At 38.9% G+C, this 21,399-nt stretch overlaps 1 protein-coding gene across 1 annotated transcript; it reads right to left on the bottom strand.

Annotated features, from left to right (window-relative positions):
• Positions 1 to 1,280: 1,280 nt before the first annotated feature.
• LOC116256968 (chorismate mutase 1, chloroplastic-like) lies at positions 1,281 to 20,788 on the bottom strand. Its single transcript, XM_031633524.2, has 6 exons — positions 20,447 to 20,788; positions 19,513 to 19,735; positions 19,335 to 19,421; positions 13,015 to 13,158; positions 1,949 to 2,041; positions 1,281 to 1,875 (listed from the first exon to the last, which is right to left on the bottom strand). The coding sequence occupies exons 1-6, from the start codon at positions 20,617 to 20,619 to the stop codon at positions 1,588 to 1,590; spliced, it is 1,008 nt and encodes a 335-aa protein (XP_031489384.1). The 5' UTR covers positions 20,620 to 20,788; the 3' UTR covers positions 1,281 to 1,587.
• Positions 20,789 to 21,399: the final 611 nt, after the last annotated feature.

Here is a 21,399-nt window from a genome sequence, read left to right as displayed (position 1 = left end):
GGATGGTGATGATCTGCCGACGGACGGAAGCCGCCCACCTGGCTGTGGTCGGCGATGATACGTGAGTCTCTGCCCGCCTGGCCGATGGCGCAACGGAGGGGTTCGGCCCGCCTGGCTGAGGGTGTCGCCGATGGCGCCTCCAGGGACTATGGGGATGCCGCGAAGGAGAGTTGCCGATGGAGGTGCAGAGGCCTATGGTGCTCGGCCCATCTGGCCAAGGGAAGTAGCGATGCTGGAGGAAGCCAGCCCACCTGGCCGACGATGAAGGTGAGAGCGAAGGGCTGACGACCTGCCTAGATGGGGATATGGAAGATGTAAGCAGAGGTTCGGCGCTAGGAAGAAGAGCGCCCACATAGACTGGACCCTTGGAGAGAACCTAGCTACGGGACTCCAAGGTAAGGGGGCTAAGCTCGGAGGGAAGGCAGGAGCTTAGTGGGGAAATGAGTGTGGTCTGGGCTAACTCGGTATAGGTGTGTGAGTTATGATGAGTTGGGGTAGGCTAGGGGTTGACTTGGTGGACTCGGGCTAGGTCTAGGTCAACCGAATCTTAGGGAGACGGTGAGAGTTAAGGAGTTCATGGACAACGAGAAGAAGTTAAGAGGGGTGCCAAAAAGTTATGGTCGAGCTTGGGAACTAGGGGAAGAGGTGGTTGAGTTCATAAAAAGTTTTTCCCTCTTGAAAGAGGAAAGAACCAAAGAACCTTTACATAAAAATAAGAAAAAAAAGCAAGTCAAATCGCAATAAAAATTTTTACCTACTTATCAAACAAGGCCTTATGAATTTCCACCAGAAAACATAGTTGCCAAGAATCTGCCGAGACTGTTGAAATTGGGGATTCAAATATTTAACGGGCCATATAGGTGGCCCTAAACCTGGGCATTGAGCCGGGTACCTGACCCGGTAATGTATCGAGTCGCTATGGATGCCCCAGCAAAAACCTGGTTATATTTTATTATAAATTTATTTTAGAATTAAAAAGAATATTTTTTTTATTGTAACTGGGCCGAGCCAGGGCTCGAGTTTCGGGCCCAAGCTCGGTTTCGAACATCGGTCGAGCAAGCACAACGCCCAGGTCTAGGTGGCGCATTAATGGTATTTGCAATTTTCCATGCAAAAAATCAAAGGTTAACATTGAATTGTTAGGCTATAGCCTCATAAGCACTTAGCATTAGCGATGGTTCTTTGGATTGAGCACTCCCGTATGAATGAAGTTTCTTCAGAAAGCACCAACAAATAAACTTTTTTAATTCATACTTCCAACCCACATCAAAATGCAGTCGTAGGAAAAAACTTGTTTCTTTGGAGATATAAAATAAGACGTTGCAAATCCAAATTACACATGTGAACAGCCAAATAAATTTTTTGACCACTAACAAATAGACCACTGAAATTTCTTGTATTCCGCTATTCCACTGATGATGAAATGTATTAATCCTCCACAACGGAACTGGAAAGAGTGATCAGAACAAAAAAATCACTTGAGAAATTTCTGCATTTCATGTGGCAGCACTGAGATTCCACTAGTACAGGTTATGCTCTCAGGCAAACAACTCATTTGGATCCATGATTAGAAATCCACGCTGCTTCTCAATCCAATCTCCTGAGCAAATACTCCACCTGAACAAACTTTGTCAGTGGCATAATCCAGTCACTATACAGATCAGCAACGAGGCTTGGTTGGATCTTGTAGTTCGATTCATGAATTTTAGGTTGGATGCTCAAGTTATCTTCATCTACTTCTTGTCCACTTGAATCTACTGCTGAACCATTCAAGTTCACTTCCTGACCATAAATCTTGGCTTTCATTTCTACTCGCTTTTTGACTGCTGCTTCAACAGCCTCATATGTCAGCAAATGCATAAGTTGAGCCCTGTCCTGTCACAAACAAGAAGCGCATTGAAGGAATGAAAAGCATTCCATGTGTTGAAGAATAAGGAAAAAAACATACTTTAGCCTGGATAGCAGCCTTGTAAACAGCTGGTGACTGCTGGAACTTCGCTTCCGCTACAAATTTTCCATAGTGGATTCTCTTAGAGAGTGCCTGCAGGAGAATAGTAAGAGAATAGATTACATTAAAGAGTATGAAAATACATGAAGATGCCATAAGAATGGATAAGAGCGAAGAGTTTTGAAAATGCATGAAGATGCTGTGAATTGATTGCTCTTTTATTAATAACAAATAAATTTGGACATAGTTTTCATCTCAGTCATCTTCATGGAATGCGCCAAAATGATAGGAAACTTTCTGTCGTTTTTGTTGAATTTCAAATCCTTTCAACCGGGATCTGTAAATATCACCATCGAATGCTTGCACATGAACACTGATTGGTTGAAAACAAAACTGCACCCATGAACAAGAAAGTACTATTTGCAAGCTAGTCAAGGTTCAGAACTTCGTTCTTGCACCTCCACTCCTTAACTTCTACCCAGAAAGGAGAAAGCCCATGTACCTCAAACTACGGTCCTTCAGGTATCTTGAGTAGGATCTATCTACTCAGACAAAAACAATTGTGCTGAAAAGTTTCAAATACAGTACTGCAATGACAAAAGAATTAGCCGTTACCAAGGCATCACAAGATCCTAGCAGCATCCACAGGCAGAGAGTGGTTTTTCATGTCCTAGCTTAGTATCAAAGTGACTAATATTCGCAGTTTTTAAAATTAAATGAGGATAAAATGCCAAAAGAACATTAAAAGAAACTGCCTATTTTGAAAAATGACTTTATCACTAACAATAAATCAGCTTTCTCCAGGTCATATATTCTCTAGTCACTCAGTCTTAATGCAATTATATATTTTACCTGCAGTGTTTGCCAACGAAAGAAATTTTAAAATTCCAGGAGATCCAAATGGGGAATTTTCCCTAGAATAAAATCAGCGACTGCTCTTAATTGAAATCAGGGAAGAAACTCCTTTTGCTAGCAAATGTGCAACACCTAGGCTCTCCAATGCTCAGACTAGTATTTATCCACAGATGTACTAACATAAGCTTAAACAGGCACATATCTACACACTATTACTGAGACGACAACTAAGGATGAACTGATATTCATCATATTTGTCTATTTACTCAAGAAAGTAAGTATAGGGGTGTGATATACATGATTGATTTTGTTACAGTCAATGCCTGTTACACTAAATTTCCATGCAGATATATATTTTTGTAATATTTTTATAAAGATATTGTAAGACGTCACAATTCTTTACCATAAAAAATAGTTCAAGTATATATTCTTAGCAGATAAACCATTATAAATGCATTCACAGTGTTAGATTTGTGGAAAGATTACCAGAAACTCTAAACATTTCTATGTATGTGCATATATATAAATATATATATATATATATATATATATATATATATATATATATATATATATATCTTCCTCTTCCTTCGATGAGGAAGTAGACTCCAAAGTTGGGAATACAACTCTCTCTTACTCTCTCTCTCGATGTGTAAGGTTCTCAAGAACTTAAGGCACAAAGTCACGACGCTTTTCAAAGTGCAAAAACACCTTACAACTCACAAGATGGATCTGATGAAGAAACTTTATTAGAGCATAATTACTAGGTTTCACAAGCTACACTACATGATAGGGTTTAACTCCTACATATATAGCAAGAAGAACCAGGGAGCTAGAGCTTCAAGGAAGCTCGGACAGCTAGAAATCTAGCGAATAGGGCTACGCGGCTAGCGAATGGCTAGGTCAGATACAAAATTTGATATGATGAAATAAAAGGCAAAAAAATCGAATAAAGAAAAAGAGATAAAAAATTACAGGAACGGATACAAATGTATACATATGTAGAAATTATATAGATAGTATAGGTGAACTACATATACAACGACTATATGACTCAAACATATGCATGCACATCAGTACATTATATAATAACGAAGTAGAGAGTACACTTTTAACCCCTTGCCTCAAACTTAACGTATGATATCCGAAGGTCACTAAGACAAAAATGATGAGAAGCTAACTCCTCGTTGAAGAAGTCTGACAACTGAAAATCCAGATGATATAAATGGTAGGCTGACCGATTTTTCTTAAACATTATTTTCAAACATAGTGACATCAATATGCATGGTTCTTTCATGAACCATGGTTGTTAGCAATATAGATTGCACTATTGTTATCACAAGGAAGTTTTGAAGATACTTCAACGTGCACCTGCATGAGCTGAAGAAGATCAAAGTCCAAACAACTCCCATAATCGAGTTGTTATACTTATATCACAACAAAAAAAAAAATCTGTTGTTTCTTACATCTCTCTAAAATAGGCAATGATCCTAGAAAAACACGAAAAAACAGTGTTAGTGTGATGATTAGTTCGCTCACCTCCCTAATCATCATCAAAATAAGCAATTAAATCTAATGGAGAAGATGACAATATCATTCCTTGGAAACTGAAATTTTGTTGTGTCCAGCAATGCATCTGCCTGTATACGGGCAGAAGTTGAAGCATGTTAACCCACATACATACACACAAACATACATGCATATACACACACACGCACATACACATATATATATACACACACACACACACACAAAGAACAACCATAAGCAACTCGAAGAAAATATGATAAGGATCCTAAATCTGGCAACTTGAATGCCTTTTTAATAACTTCTTTGATAACAGTTTGTCATTTCCTATAACCATCATATGGTCAACATATAATAGAAGGATAACAGTACTGGAATTAGCGTGCTTTGTGAAAAGAATAGTGTCAGTGAAACAAAGTCTGAAAAACCATCAAGCGTCACTTTGCTAAAGCAATCATACCAAGCTTTAGGAGCTTGGTTGAACCTATACAAAGCCCTCTCTAATCTAAGAGATTTTTGCTTCTGAATGGCTACTCAAAAGGAGAACGATAAACACCATTTCATTTATAATTACCATTTGGAAAGCATTTCTAACTGTTGAAGTATGTTAGATGGGTCTCGGGACCGGGTCCGGATCCGTATCCGATCCAACTTGTAGCCCTTGTTGGGCATTATTTAAGTTGTGTAACCCTAATCCTTATGGAGTGAATGAAAGACAAAGGAGAGAGAGAGTCTGGCGGCTAGTGGGCACCGGCTCCTCCTCATTCGTGGTTTTTTTCCTCTTGTTGAGGGTTTTTCCACGTTACATCGTGATCGTTGTTTCTCTTCCTCTTCTTGTTCGTGTTTCTACATGGTATCAGAGCCGACGAGTTTGGGAAATTTTTAGGGTTTGTGCAGTTCCAACCCTAATATCTCTCACCGCTACCATCGCCACCACTGCAGTCACCGCCGCCGCTGCCGCTGCCACTACCGCCGCCGCCGCCGCCGCTGCTGCCACTGCCGCCGCCGCCGCTGCCGCCGCCGCCACCGCCGCTGCCGCCGCCGCCGTTGCTGCAGCAGCCACCGCCGCTGCCGCCACCGTTGCTGCAGCAGCCACCGTCGCCGGTGTACCCAATACCACTGTCGCTGTTTCCGCCGCCGCCGGTGTCACTCTTTGCGCCATCGCCATCGCAGCCACTCTTGCGGCGTCGCTCTTGCGCCGTCGCTCTTGTGTTGTTGACCGTCACCGTTGTCCCTTGCGCCACTGCCTTTTGCGCCGTAGTCTTGCTTCCCGAAGAAGAAAGAAGATATGCGTGCTTAGGCGCTTCCTAAGCTTGCCTCCCCCTATTCATGTCACTTCCTAGGGGTCTTTTGCAAATCCGGTGAAGTGCATCCGCCTCTTACCTGCAATATATTGCTTGGTTGATCTTTGATTCCATCTTCTTGTTTTTGTTTGGCGCCCACCGTGCAAGAAGAGGTGGCTGGTCCGTGACTTGGTAGAGGACGTAAAGGAGGAGAGGAGCGTAACTTGAGGATTGCCTCAACGTCTGCCAGCGCTCCGACGATCGTTTCCCCCAATCGACATTCTGTTCACTCTTGGGGCTGATTGGGAATCCAGATATTACTGCCCGTTGGTGCTCTCTGTTGTCATCGGTGCCTCTCTTGTTGCCTCCTGTTGGACTATCTGTGATTATGGCAGCTTCTTCATCTATAGACGTTATGGCGGATTGCCGTATGGGAGAGTGGATCATTGATAGTGGCGCTACTCACCACATGACCGGCGATCCTAAGGTCTTTCATGGGTATAAGCTTTCATCAGGAAAGGATCGTGTTTCCCTTGCCGATGGTTCATCTATCTCTGTGGCTGGAAAAGGGAGTCTCCCACTTTTGAACAAGTTCTTAGTCCACAATGCTCTACATGTTCCTCATATTCCCTTGAATCTCTTGTCGGTTAGCAAGATCACGAAGGAGTTAAATTGCGAACTTATATTTTCCGCTGATCGCTGTGTTATGCAGGACTTAGTGACAGGGAAGAGGATTGGGATTGGCCTAGCTTCTGACGGGCTCTATCGTTTACCTATGCGTGCTGCTCAGGCTCTCATGACGGCAGTCAGCCAAGCCACGAAGAATAGAGAGGACTCCCTTCAGTTGCTTCTACGGTGGCATGAGCGCCTTGGACACTTGCCTTTTGGCCTTCTTAGACAGTTGTTTCCTGATATATGTTCCAGGTTAGATATGACTATGGTGTCTTGTGATGTCTGTCACCTGGCCAAACATGTTAGGGCTTCGTACCCATTGTCTAGCCATCGGTCTAATGAGGTATTTGCCATGATTCATTCTGATGTTTGGGGGCCTGCAGGGATTCCTTCTTGTCATGGTTTTCAATATTTTATCACCTTTATAGATGATTATTCTCGTAACACTATTGTCTACTTGCTAAAAGACCGTAGTGAAGTTCCTACTGTCATAGAGACTTTCATTGCCTATGTGGAAACTCAATATGGAGCATCTGTTAAGACATTTCGATCTGACAATGCTCGAGAGTATATGTGCCAGTCTGTTGATAGCTTCTTTCGAAAAAAGGGAATTGTTCATGAGACTTCCTGTAGTTATACCCCTCCTCAAAATGGAGTTGCTGAACGAAAAAATCGTCAGTTATTGAATATGACTCGGGCTCTTCTTTTTCAACGTCATGTTCCAAAAAAGTATTGGGGGGATGCTGTGTTGACCAGTGCGTATCTTATAAACCGGTTGCCTAGTCGCGTGTTGAATGGAAAGACGCCTCACTCTCTGTTACCGGGGACTCGTGAACCTTTCTCTCTTCCACTCAGAGTTTTTGGTTGTGTTTGCTTTATTCACAACCATAGTCCTCACATTAAAAAGCTTGATCCAAGATCTATTAAGGGCATTTTTTTAGGGTATTCTCCCACTCAAAAAGGGTACAAGTGTCGAGACCCTTCCACTGGTCGGGCCTATGTTACCAAAGATGTCACTTTCCTTGAACATGTTTCCTATTTTGGTGAGAATCCTCTTCAGGGGGAGTACTCTATGTCACGGGAAGAGTATTCTCCGAGTCAGGAAATTCAGTTTACAGATTTTTTGGACTACAGGCGTGACTCCGTTGGTCCATCTAGTGAGGTGCATGAACAAGAGAAAAATGGTCCATCTAGTGAGGTGCATGAACAGGGTCCATCTAGTGAGGTGCATGAACAGGAGAAAAATGGAGAGTGTTCCACTGAGGCAGAAGAGAAGTGCAATCGTTTATTTGGGCAAGTTTACTCTAGGCGAAGAGTTTGTACAGATGAGATGACAGGTGGTGAGAATTCTACTCCCAATCCAATTAGTCCTTCCCTGGATGACCCAAGTCGTGCGCAGAAGCAACCTGTTGAAGAAGAGATTCAGACTGTTGCTGCTAGTGAAGAGCTTCCCATCGCCCTGCGAAAGGGTGTCAGGTCATGTACTCAACATCCTATTGGTAACTTTGTTTCATATTCTAGACTGAGCAAGGACTACAAATGCTTTGTATCTTCTCTTTCTTTGACTATGATTCCCAGGAATGTTGCTGAGGCTCAGAGTGATCCTAAGTGGACCTATGCTATGCAAGAAGAGATGGAAGCCTTGCGAAGAAACATGACATGGGAAGTTGTAAAGATTCCTGAGGCGGCTCACTTGGTTGGATCTAAGTGGGTCTACACCATCAAGTACAAACCAGATGGGAGTGTTGAAAGATACAAAGCTCGTCTTGTGGCCAAGGGGTTTAGTCAGAAATATGGGATTGATTATTTGGAGACCTTTGCTCCTGTTGCGAAGATGAAGACGGTCAGAGTCATTATCTCTTTAGCTGTGATGAAGGAGTGGAAGATGTACCAACTTGATGTCAAGAACGCATTTCTCAATGGAGACCTTGAAGAGGAAGTATATATGTGTATGCCTCCAGGATATGAGGAACCTGGAAAATGTTGCAAGCTAAGGAAGGCTTTATATGGGCTCAAGCAATCTCCTCGAGCATGGTTTGAACGACTCAGACTTGTCATGAGACAATGTGGATACCATCAAGGGAATGGAGATCATACACTTTTTGTGAAGAGAAATAAGCAAAAGGTTACTATTCTGTTGGTATATGTTGATGATATGATTGTCACAGGTGATGATGAAGATGAAATAATGAAGTTAAAGAAACTGTTGGCGATCGAGTTTGATCTTAAGGACCTTGGTAAGTTGAAATACTTCCTTGGCATAGAAATTGCTAGGTCTGGGACTAGCCTTGTGCTAAATCAACGGAAGTACACTCTAGATTTGTTAAAGGAGACTGGGAAACTAGGGTGTAGACCAGCTTCTACTCCTCTAGATGCTGGCCATAAGCTAAGTCTGAGAGACGGGGAGCCACTCTGTGAAGAGGCAAAAAGAAGATATCAATGTCTTGTAGGGAAGTTAATTTACCTTACTCTCACTAGACCTGATATTACCTTTGCTGTGAATGTGATGAGCCAGTTCATGCATGCTCCCACGGATGCCCACTTGAAGGCTGTTGACAGGATCTTGTGCTACTTGAAGAGGAATCCTGGCAAAGGTCTCTTATATGTCAAGCAAGACACTCTTGGGATTGAAGGTTATTCAGATGCAGACTGGGCAGGCTGTATTGACACTAGGAGGTCCACCTCTGGCTATTGTATTTATTTGGGAGGGAATCTCATAGTGTGGAGAAGTAAAAGGCAAGATGTTTGTTCGCGTTCCAGTGCTGAAGCAGAATACAGAGCTGTTGCTATGGGAGTTTCTGAGCTTTTGTGGCTGAAAGTACTGTTGACTGATATTGGTATAAAAGTTGAAGAACCAATGAAGATGTATTGCGATAACAAGTCTGCAATTAACTTGGCCAACAACCCTGTGCTTCATGACAGAACAAAGCATGTTGAGATTGACCGACATTTCATTCGAGAGAGAATTGATGCTAAAGAACTTATACTTCCTTACATGAGATCTGAAGACCAAACGGCTGATGTTCTGACGAAGGCTTTATCTTCGACCTCATTTGAGAGAAATGTATCCAAGTTGGGCATGTTTGATATGTATGCCCAACTTGAGGGGGAGTGTTGAAGTATGTTAGATGGGTCTCGGGACCGGGTCCGGATCCGTATCCGATCCAACTTGTAGCCCTTGTTGGGCATTATTTAAGTTGTGTAACCCTAATCCTTATGGAGTGAATGAAAGACAAAGGAGAGAGAGAGTCTGGCGGCTAGTGGGCACCGGCTCCTCCTCATTCGTGGTTTTTTTCCTCTTGTTGAGGGTTTTTCCACGTTACATCGTGATCGTTGTTTCTCTTCCTCTTCTTGTTCGTGTTTCTACACTAACATTGAAACCAAAGTTCCTGCTATTGTGATTTGAAGCAACAAAAGAGACTTCATTCTAGTCAATTGCAAATTCTCGTCAATGGCCTTTAGCAATGATTTGGCTTGTATCCTATGTCACATGGGTGCAGGGTGCGGGTGCTAGTGTGGGTGCCAGTATGGGATGCAGCAAGTTCCCAAAAAAATTGGGTGCGGCTGTGGCAAGAGCATGTAAATATATATATATATATATATATATATATATATATATATATGTTGTTTGTTACATAAGTAATTTTATTTCTCTATATTTTTAAACTTTTTTTTATCAAGGTTACCTTGAATCGATATATCAATGAAAACTTGGCCAAAACATTTTTCAGAACAGCCAAAACTCATTTGACACCGTGTCGGGCTGCACCCACACCCGCACCGATGCGGGTGAGGGTGTGGGTGTGCTACCGTAGTTGGTTGGCGCACACGCAGCCTGTATCCTTCAAAAGATTAATCCCTATCAGTTTTGTGACCTCAAAAATATCTACACCTGATAGTTTTCTTACCTTGAAAACAGATTAAATCTCCTAAGTTTCATTTTTCTCCAAAGAATGAAACTCAATTCAAAACCTCATTGCAATGATATGAAGTTTGATTCCATGGTAACTACTGGGTTCATAGTGCGAGTTGATAGCAAAAGGACAAGTTCTATGTTTAGAAGAAAACAAATATTAAGAGACAAACCTTTGAGGTCTCAGTGTCTTTGTACATCTTTTAAGGCTGGAATTCCATTCTTCCAAATTCAATCTGAGTTTCTAGTAAACATTTTCCTTATAGCTCTATTATAAGTTTCAATATCTCTAGAACGTTCATCAATCCTCATCTTTAGTAAAAACATAACCATTAAGATTATTTTCCAAGCTATTATTTTTATGTGAATTATCATCATCACCATTCACCAGCAATGGATCAAAAAGAAAAATGTAATCATCACTCCAAGAGTTATTTTCATGAGAACCATTTTCATTATGAACAAAGGATACATTTCTTGAGACATATAATTGGTTGTTTTTAAAAATTAGCATCTACAGCCTTTGAGTTTCTAAGCAGCCAAAAGAAAAAAACCACAATGAATGTTCTCCAAGAAATGTGTATCATTTATTCATATTCGTTAGAACAAACATTTGCATCCAAAAACTGTATGCCTCCCAAAATCCAGATCAACATGAAAACATAGCCACATATACTGTGTTTTTTCAGAAAAATGCAATATTAACCTAAAACAAGAAGAAACCGAAAAAAAAGTGCAAAAAAGACATTTAAAAAAACGTGAAATAAACTTATTGTGTTTTTGTGTTTTTATCTTTTTTTGGTTTTGTGTATTACATTCTTGCACTGAAGTGCAGGCCATTGTTGTTACAAACATTTTTAAGACTGAAATATGGTACGTGGTGAAATTTTTTCAGAAAGGGGCTAAGTGGGTTAAAAAGTAAGCAAAATTTTTAACATAGCATTCGTTTTTAATGGCAAAAAGGCAACTAAGAGAAATGTTTAGAGTTTTTTTCTACCATACAAAAGTTTTTCAAGGAATCCAATGCTCGTTTACATATCACATGATACCTAACTTGAAAAACTTTGGACGTAGAATTGCTTTCAATAGTACAAACCATGAGATGATTTGGACAAGGTCATCATAATGTAACAAAACTACAAAAGGATTTTTGTAAGGCTTTTAGCAAGTACCTCTGCCTTTTAAACAAATTCATTTTTGCTTAACAGTGTGGATGCTTACCACCCTGTTCATGAAATTTGTTGACACTAATTTCTTACTACGTGAACTATAGTATAAAGCTGGTCATAAATTCTTTGACACTAATCAGTATAATTGTTGCAATTTTTTAAGAGGCATTCATTCTATGTTGTATCATATATTTCTTAGAAATTCATATTGCCAACAAATTCTTAAACCAAGAAATATAAATTGTTTTTATACATGTTTGGAAAAGAATTTGGGGTACTCTAGTGTAGGAGTAACTACGAAGAGCTACCTTGGTCATTTTGTAAAGAAGAAATCTCTTCAGAGAACTGATTGATTAGGCTGTCAGAGAGAAGAAAATTGTGTTGGAAGGCTTACTGTTTAAGTTTTGATGCTTTCAAACTCTCTAGCACCCACAAGAAGAGAGAGAGAGAGAGAGAGAGAGGAAGCTATGGGCTTATGCATATAGTTTGGAATTTTATCTTGTACATTTCAAATTTCGCAGTGAGAACCTAATGCAATTGGTTGTTACTTTTATTCAATGAACAATTTTTCACCCGCTAATTGAGCAATCTTTTGGCTTTTGCTTCTGCACCATTGGGGAAGCTATGGGTTTACACATATAGTTTGGAATTTTATCTTGTACATTTCAAATTTTGCAGCGAGAACCTAATGTAATTGTTCGTTACTTTTATTCAATAAACAATTTTTCACCCACTAATTGAGTAATCTTTTGGCTTTTACTTCTGCACCATTGGATCTGTGCTCCATGTTTCCTGATGTTACAGTCTTTATAGCTCGAGTGTTGAATATTCTTCTTGATTCTTGCAACTCTGAAGGCTGTTCATGCATGTGAAATGTTTATTGCAGCATCTATGATTGTTTTACTTACCCAAGTACTACATCTTGAAAGTAAGGAACAACATTAAACTCCACTTCCAAAAATTTCTTACCTCATCTAAATAAGTTGTGCCTGTCACAACCTGTACAAGTAATGATGCAGGACTAAATTAACTTAAATGATGTGCATATTCTTGCAATACCCTGGGTCTCACAAAAGTCATAAATGCAACATTGGTGCGTTAATGCAAGAAAAATGTGTATGGTTGAATATTTACGTACCATTGCCACAAATATTATTCTCCGGGCTTTTATTATTTAGGTCTTTCTAGACCATTAATGAGAAAGTTTGTTTCTCTTGGGAAAGTCCCAAGAACTGAAGAAACTAGAGAACATCAAAAGAAATTAAAACAAATTAGGAACATTGAACTATTTTTTACTAATTTTGATACACAAACATCAGTGAGAATTCAAAATAGATATTAGTGTTAGAAATCCAATACAATAAAAAATGTATTAAAAATGTTTTTTTTTTTCTGAAGAAGACTTGCAAAAATATTGCGGTAAAAACATGATACTTTTGTTTTGGAAATTTTTACAATACAGTGATTTTTCAGATTTTTTTAATTTTCCTCATTTTACTCTTTTTAATGGGATGTTTTGAGATACATGGCAATATTTGTGACAATGATATATATGAGCCAACACAAGTCACAACTAGGTTAATTAAGCACATGAAGCAAAAATGACTTCTTCACTCACTGCTCTTTATACGAAGTAGAAATGCACACCTGAAGGCACATTGTGTCACATACTGCACTTGAACCACAATTACCATCATCCCCCTCTTCAACCAGCCTTGGAAGAAGATCCTTGAAATACATATCCCATATCCTAGGATTGATATTGATTGTATCAGCAACAGGATGCAAAACCTTATAAACAACAAACAGAATGGTGAGCAGAAACTCAAAGTCTAATTTGGTAGCCTAGAGTATATATCAAGATAACAACAACCACATCCCTCAAAATCAAAGAAGAAATCAAGATTGAGAAAGTGTCGAAATAAATGTGCCAGCTTAAATAAGTACTGCAACAATATTGCTGATAACCTATCTATAATACAGAATCTACTGTCACCAGAACAAACTACCTGTAAGAATACAGCCTAATAGTTTATATCATCTGTTAAAATTCTAGAGTCAAACTGTTTCTTCTTAGTCAAAGTCTGTTCTCATCTACTTTATTATAATGTGTTTTAACCTGTTTTACTATTTTACCCCTTGTAAGTCAGGGCAAATAGGTACTTTATCCATTTTTCTGTATATTAAGTTAGTGTTTCAGATCTTATGAACTGTAGTCTGTAAGGTTCTTTTTTTTACTGTGTTATGTTGGCTGCTACTGCTTCCCTGGAGCAGCTTGAAGACTAATGGAGATTTCATCTTAAGAGTTGCATTTTTTGTTCAATCTTTGTTTGGATTTGATATTCTAATATGGTATCAGAGCTTGAGCATACGATCTAACGAAGGTATGTTTGATCTTTCCTTTGTTTTTGGAAGTGACTGTTTGTATTCCAGCTTGATGTTGCACAGCCTGAACTGTGTTGAACTCAGATCTGTTTTGGGTCAATCTTTGGGTCGGATATGAGTTGCTGTCCACCTGTTTAAGAGTTTATCAGCATTAGTGGCTGTTCATATTCCAGTTTGATGTTGCACAGCCTGAAGTTGCATTGAACTCAGATCTATTTTGGATCAATCTTAGGTCGGATATGTGCTGTCAACCTGTTTAAGGGTTTATCAGCACTACTGGTTCTGTTGCTGGGGTTTGCTGTGAGAAAACGTGAAGTTGGGAAGTACAGTTTTGGTGTTGTGAGACTGAAAGACAGTATTATTGTAGAAAATCTCATACCCTCAGTTGGCCATTTACTGATATTATAGTCAGTTTATTTATCTTCACACTGTCCATATCAATCTTTGCATTGGCTGTGTGCTGATTCTTGATATAAACTTGGTTCATAATCTATAGATTGCTGAATCTTATAAATAGATAGAAAGGAGCTCGTACACGTGACTGTTGTAGATGGGTCAAACTATGTATATTGGGCTGAATACATGAAGGCAGTCCTAAAGGGACTTGGGTATTGGGAATATCTTGATGGCTTTAAGAGAAACCTGAAGATGATGATGAAGATTTTGAGACAGCATTTGGCAAATGGGATAAAAGTAAACTCTAAAGTGAAGCCATGGCTACTTGGAGCTATGAAACCTAATATAGCTCTAAGCATAATCAACTTTAAAAATGCAAAAGATATTTGGGAATATCTCAAATTGATGCATGTGCAATCAAATTGGGCAAGAAGGTAGCAGTTGGCACAGGATTTGAGAAGTTTAAGGCAAAGAGATGAGTCCATTCAAGCATGTTTTGTCGAATTTAAGCAAATTTCAGACGATCTTACTATGATGCTACCTAATGTAAGACTAAGATGTGCTAAATGTAAAGAATGTTTAGAATGCAAAAAACTGGAATCAGATGCAAAAGACCAGCAATATGTCAGATTTTTTTATGGCGTTGCGGACAGAATTTGAGGGTATAAGAACTGGAATCTTACATCACCAAAGTTTGCCCTCTTTGGTACAAGCAGTCTCCGAACTTATGGCTGAAGAAACAAAGAATAAGTCTCTAGGAGGAAAAAGTACAGAGGAATCGCTTCTGGGTGTGACTAAAACCTATAGTCGAAAAGGAGAATATGGGAGGTTTCTTAATAGAAGAAAAGATACAAATAACGTATGATGTAACTATTATAAAGAATTGAGGCATATGAAATTCAATTGCCCAGTTTTGAATAAGAAGAAGAAAGAAGCCTATGTTGCTAGTTCTTCTACTAGAGATAAGAATCACACGTCACGTGTCAACATTCTTGAGAGTATCCAACAACTCCTTGCTTATAGTGGGTTAGCTGCCTCCACTTCCTCTATGTCTCCTTAAGGTAATTCCTTTACAGGTATATCTTGTATCAATTCTAATTGGCTTCTTGATTCAGGTGCCTCACGTCATATGATACAACTGAGGACATTTTAACAAATTGTCACTATGTTCAGGTTTCTTTAGAACTGCAAATGGTTCGTCCATGTCAATAGCCAAATCTGGTTTGATTACTCCCAACTCGTCCTGGGAGTAAACTTTATGTTCATGATGTTTATCATGTTCCTTCACTTGCCATGAACCTAATTTCTGTAGGTCAAATTACAAAAAATAACTGTATTGTCATCTTCTCTCCTGTGGATTTTGTTGTGCAAGATCAGCAGTTAGGGAGGAAGATTGGAGTTGGCCATAAAAAAGGTGACTTATATTATCTTGACTAGTTGGTATGAGTCTCCTAAGGAAAGAAAAGGGTAGAGTATACACATCAGTGAATGATGAATCAATATTGTGGCATCAAAGGTTTGGACATGTTTCAGCATCTAGATTGAAACACATTTTGGAACTCCCTTTAGCATTTTATCATCAAAAAATAGAGTAAGAAAAACCTCTTGATTTAGTTCACTCGTGTATGGGGTCCATCTCCCATTTTGTCAAAGGGGGGATCAACATATTTTGTAACTTTTATAGATGATTGTACCAGGTTTGTTTGGATCTATTTTATGAAAAATAGAAATACACTTTTTGACATCTTTGAGAAATTTTGTGTTATGGTGGCAATGCAGTTTGCAATTAAAATCAAAATTTTGTGCTCAGATTCAGGGGGAAAGTATGTTAGTCAACTGTTTGAAAGTAATTTGCAAATGAAAGGTATATTACATCAGAAATCTTGTGTTTACACTCCCGAACAAAATGTTGTGGCTGAAAGAAAGAAATAAACATATACTTGAAACCAATAGATCTCTTCTCTTTGATACTAATGTTCCAAAAGTTTATTGGGCAGATGACGTGTGTATGGCAGCATATCCAATAAATCGAATGCCATCAAGGACGTTAAAGGAATATCTCCATATGAGAAGTTGTATGGGCGGAAGCCAAACTATGACATGTTAAAAGTCTTTTGTTGCACATGCTTTGTACTTGTACTAAAACAATTGAGAGACAAATTGTCACCTAGAGCAACAAAATGTTGTTTTTTGGGTATAGCAGAAGATAAGAAACTCTACAAATTTTATGATCCAAATGGAAAGAAAATGACAGTTTCAAGACATGCAGGATTTTATGAGCAAAAACCATACTTTGTACAAGAAAAAGAGCAAGGAGAATGTAGAAATGTAGATCTGTCATTCTTAACGATACATCCTTCAAGAAAGAATTGTGATGAAAAGGGAGGCCAGCTGGAGGATTCAAGTGAGAATAATCATAATGACAAAGAAATAGAAAAGAATAATAGTCAAGTATATCAAAGGAGGGGGAAAACATTCATACATGTGCCATTTCTTGAGCAATCTGAGCGGTTAGAAGAAGAACTTGAAGGGGCCAATTCCAGTCCGACTCGATTGCAGTTCCTGAACCTCATATTTCGGGAGAACATCTCACTACTTCATACTCTTTCTTGTCACCCTTCGCTCTGCCAGGTACGTCGTAGTTCCCTCCTCCTCGTTTTGTGTCTTATGATTCCTTTTCACCTAAACATCTTGCTTTGATTCATTCTTATAATGAGCCTAAGTCCTATGAGGAAGCAATTTCCAAGGAGGAATGGCAACTAGCTATGGCAGAAGAGTTGAATGCTTTAGAACGAATGAAGGCATGGGATGTGGTGAAACTTCCTCTAGGAAAAAATGTCGTGGGTTGCAAGTGGGTGTTCAAAATCAAGACCAAGACAGATGGATCAATTGAGCGTTACAAGGCAAGATTAGTCACAAAAGGATTAAAATCAGCAATTTGAAATAGATTACTCAGAGACTTTTGCACCAGTGGCACATATGTCTACCATCAGAACTCTTCTAGCAGTTGCATCAGCAAAAAATTGGAATTTGTGGCAACTAAACATAAAGAACGTATTTTTGAATGGAGATATAAAAGAAGTTTATATGCAGCTTCCACCAGGTATTGAAGATTCAGAAGGCAAAGTGTGCAAATTAAAGAGGGCCTTGTACAGGCTAAAACAGGCCCCACGAGCATGGTTTGAAAAGTTTAGCACAACTGCCAAGCAAATTGGATTTAAGCAAAGCCCTCATGACCCTGCATTGTTTGTATCTTCTTCAAACAAAGGCAAATGTTTATTGCTTTTCTATGTTGATGATATGATTATCACTGGAGATGATCATAGAATTATTGATGAAACAAAGAAAATACTTGCACCAAAATTTGAAATAAAAGATCTTGGTTTCTTAAAGTATTTCTTGGGTTTAGAAGTTGCTTACTCAAGAAGAGGACTGTTTCTATCCCAACACAAATATGCAGTAGATCTTGTCGCCAAAGCTAGACTACATGATGATAATAAAAAAGTGGAAACTCCTATGGAAGCAAATGTCATGCGACTTTTTGAAGGAAAGAAATTAGAAGATCCTACAATTTTCAGACAACTTGTTGGAAGCTTGATTTATCTAACCATTTCTAGACCTGATATAACATATGTTGCCCATGTAGTAAGTCAATTCATGAGTGGTCCTACATCAATCCATCTTGCTGTTGTACTGAGATTTATAAGGTATGTAAGAGGTACAATGGACTATAGAATTTTCTTTTCTTCTTCAAATTATGAAGAACTTATAGCCTTTTGTGATGCTGATTTTGGTGGATCAATAAGTGATCGGTTATCTACAATAGGATTTTGCATCTTCTTTGGCATGTCAATAATCTCTTGAAAGAGCAAGAAAAACAAAGAGTAGCTTTATCTATGACTGAGGTTGAATATAGGGCTATGGCCCAAACTCAGCTGAAATAATATGGATAAGATGGTTGCTAAATGAGATTGGAATTCTTATGGCCGATAAGACTAAACCGATTTGTGACAACAAGAGTGCAATTCATATTGCCAAAAATCCATAATTTCATGGAAGAACTAAGCACAATGAGATTGATTGCCACTTTACAAGAAGAGCATATGAAGAAGGATTGATTTCTCTTAAGCACACAAGAACTGAAGACCAGGTTGCTGACATGTTTACAAAGAGTTTGCCACCATTGAAGTTTAGAAAATTTGTTAGCAAACTTGGCATTATGTCACTCACTCATACCAAGTTTGAGGGGAAGTGTTAAAATTCTAGAGTCAAACTGTTTCTTCTTAGTCAAAGTCTACTCTTGTCTACTTTATTATAATGTGTTTTAACCAGTATTACTATTTTATTTTTAACCCTTGTAAGTGAGGGCAATTAGGTACTTTATTTATTTATTTATTTTTTGTATCTAAAGTTAGGGTCTTAAGCCCTTAGGAATTGTACGTATTGTGTTATGTTGGTTGCTGCTGCTGCTGCCATGGAGCAGCTTGAAGACTAATGGAGATTTCATCTTAAGAGTTGCATTTTCTGTTCAATCTTGGTTTGGGTTTGGTATTCTAATATCATCTATATAGCAAACAAATTGCCCATTTTGCAACCATGTGATGTTATTGGGTAGATGATGAGTCAATTCAGTAGACTTTAAACACCCAAGTGGTCAAAAGGTTACTATACTGTTGCAAAAAGAATTTTATCTGCGCTGCAGAACAAGATGAAAAATTTTCTGAGGACCAGAATCCATGCTAAGTTGGTACATAAGTCTTTCCCTTAAGCAAGGACTTTGTTCCAGAGATAATCACAAATTGGTTAGACCACATAACCATAAAGTTCAATTTCATGGATTGATATTAATAATTTGATAATTGGCAATGAAAATTTTCTCAAAATAATATTAACAATACATAACCTGTGCCATGCAACCCAACTGAAAGGGGAAATCATCTTGCACGTTCTGACTTTTGGGGTTGAGTTTATGTTGTCCAAAAAACGAAACTCAGATTGTAGAAACATGCTTCAGGAACAGGAAATAGATGAAGGATTAAACAACCAAGTCATGTGACGCACTTGTAAAGTCTCATGAATGCAACTTGAGTAGAAAATTACTTATTTGGAGAGAGAAAACAGAAAAATGTCATTCAGATTATCAAGAAGTTAACAGTGTATTTCACCACAAGGTCTAGGAAAGTTACCTGGGGGTATTGCAAGGGAGGCAACAAAGGGTCAGGCAAATCATTAGGAAAGAACGGGTGCTCATCTGGGCTTTTGTACCTCCCCACCTGGATAAGACCGCAAATGTCATTCTAACAAGTGATGAAAAGGATGAAAAAAGATAGAAAATATACAATCCTATACACTGCTAAAGAGCACCTGTGCGTGAAGTTTCTCTGTCTCTCTGACCATAAACTCGACCAGAGAACCTTGGAACCCGCCAATGGAAAAAACATTCTGATCGTAAGTGTCAGCATTATAACAATACTGAGCCCTTTCAAGAAGGCCGAAGATTATACTGTCTTCCTGCCTGATTAGGGAATGACGTATGCTCTCGAGTGTCAGGCTGTCGCTCTGATCCACCCTTTTCTTTTTCTCCAGTCTACAGTTATCCATGTAGGTTAAAATCTGGTATTAGTTCAGCATCCACCATTACGAAGCTTCACATCATTATATTAGTCGTAGAGAACACTATTTAGTACACATTAACTTAAATCCCCAACTTTCGTGGTAATGAGTTTCAAATCTTTTCCTTCCACTATCATTGTACAAGCGTCATAAACCAGCATTCAGAAAATTATTATAATTCAGACAACACGGTAAAAGGTAAAAAAAGGCTGATGAATGACATTGCAGCAATATAACAGTTCAAGGTTTCCATCTGTTACAAGGAAAAGTCCAAGCTTAAGACAGAGAAAGACCCCTTAGAATGCATAGAAAAGTACCACGGGTCTACAGTAATCAATCACTCATTCCACAAAAATAATGGGCTGGAAATAGCATTGCTGGATGAACTCCATTTCATATACGGGAAGAATACAGAGAAATGCTGCCCAACCACTTTTCCGGTTCAACAGAAAACAAAACGATCAAGGGAAAAAATGAAACAAGAAAGCGCCCCACAGATAAAGGTTTGCGTTCTTAACACGCCCAAAACCCCAGAACAAAAAAAAAAGAGAAATAAAAATAAAACCCACCATTTCTATAACACAAAATGAGTCAGAAGATCTGCAAAAGTTAAAAATCGAAATTCAAATGATGAATATGGTAATCTACAAGAGACCAACTTAAAAATGTAGCTTCTTGCCCTCACCTGTCCGAGGAGATGGCGCAAATGCGCAGGGTCCGAGTTCTCTGCCCTACAGACATGGGAGATGTCACCCGCATCGAACCAAATGCAAGTTGTGAACCGTTATGTGAGTGTAAGACGTTGAGGCGACAGATGGTGGCAGGAGGATGCGCCTTTATCAGCGTCTTAACATCCATGTCCTTGAAGTAGCAGAAGAACAGACAACTCGAAAGACTCCTAGGAGAACTTCGCGGGAGAGAATGAAGAAACGGAAAAGCTGGCACCCGCTGCACCAACCCTGCTTCTTTAAGGCCAGGCCAGATGGGTGCTGCAGTTGAGAGTTTGAGACGGGTCCATCCACCATTCGCTGTCCGCGATATTATTCGGTTAAAAAGTTTACCAGGCCGTGTTTGATGGGCAAGGAGTTCTTGTTCGTCTGGAAATATAAGTTTCCAAAAAGAGGAATTCGTGCATTGAACCCCGGGAATGAATTCAAGAAAAAGAAGGTGATTTCAAAAGTTTTATTTCAGAATAAGAAAAGCATTTAAATTTTGATTTTATTTAACTGCCTAATTATAAAAAGACAAGCTCAGTTAAATAAAATGAATTTAAAATGTAACCATATTATTGTTACTTAATCAAAATATTGAAATTGTTCTTTTCTTTCATTCAACCAAGTACTTACTAAATTTTTGTGCATCAATACACATCAAAAGTAAATGCGCTACTGTCAAGCATTTGTAGGTATTAGGCCATTATCAAGTAACATATTGAATTCAAACCGGATCCATGCGATAGGAAATTTTTAGTCCAAATCAAATGTAGTGCTAAACGCGTGCTTAATTGATAGTCGCATCATCATAAGGTCCCCAATGGGAAAAGGTTTATAAACACCCAAATGTCATTTATCAAGAAATCTCATCTACACTTGTCACACTCGCAACCGTAAAGAGGCTCGAGGGGTGTACCACAACCGG

The sequence above is a fragment of the Nymphaea colorata genome, chromosome 7, assembly GCF_008831285.2.
Source record: "Nymphaea colorata isolate Beijing-Zhang1983 chromosome 7, ASM883128v2, whole genome shotgun sequence".
In the NCBI taxonomy this organism is placed as follows: Eukaryota; Viridiplantae; Streptophyta; class Magnoliopsida; order Nymphaeales; family Nymphaeaceae; genus Nymphaea; species Nymphaea colorata.
Note: the sequence above shows the minus strand (reverse complement) of the source record. Positions and strands in the feature narration are given on the sequence as shown.

Bases quoted from the DNA above. Each gene is read 5' to 3' on its own strand.
- LOC116256968 (XM_031633524.2), bottom strand. From the start codon at position 20,619: ATGGATGTTAAGACGCTGATAAAGGCGCATCCTCCTGCCACCATCTGT. The intron at 13,159-19,334 runs GTAACTTTCCTA...GTTGTTTATAAG, and splicing joins CTCCCTTGCAATACCCCCAG to GTTTTGCATCCTGTTGCTGA. The intron at 1,876-1,948 runs GTATGTTTTTTT...TGTTTGTGACAG, and splicing joins AGGCTGCTATCCAGGCTAAA to GACAGGGCTCAACTTATGCA.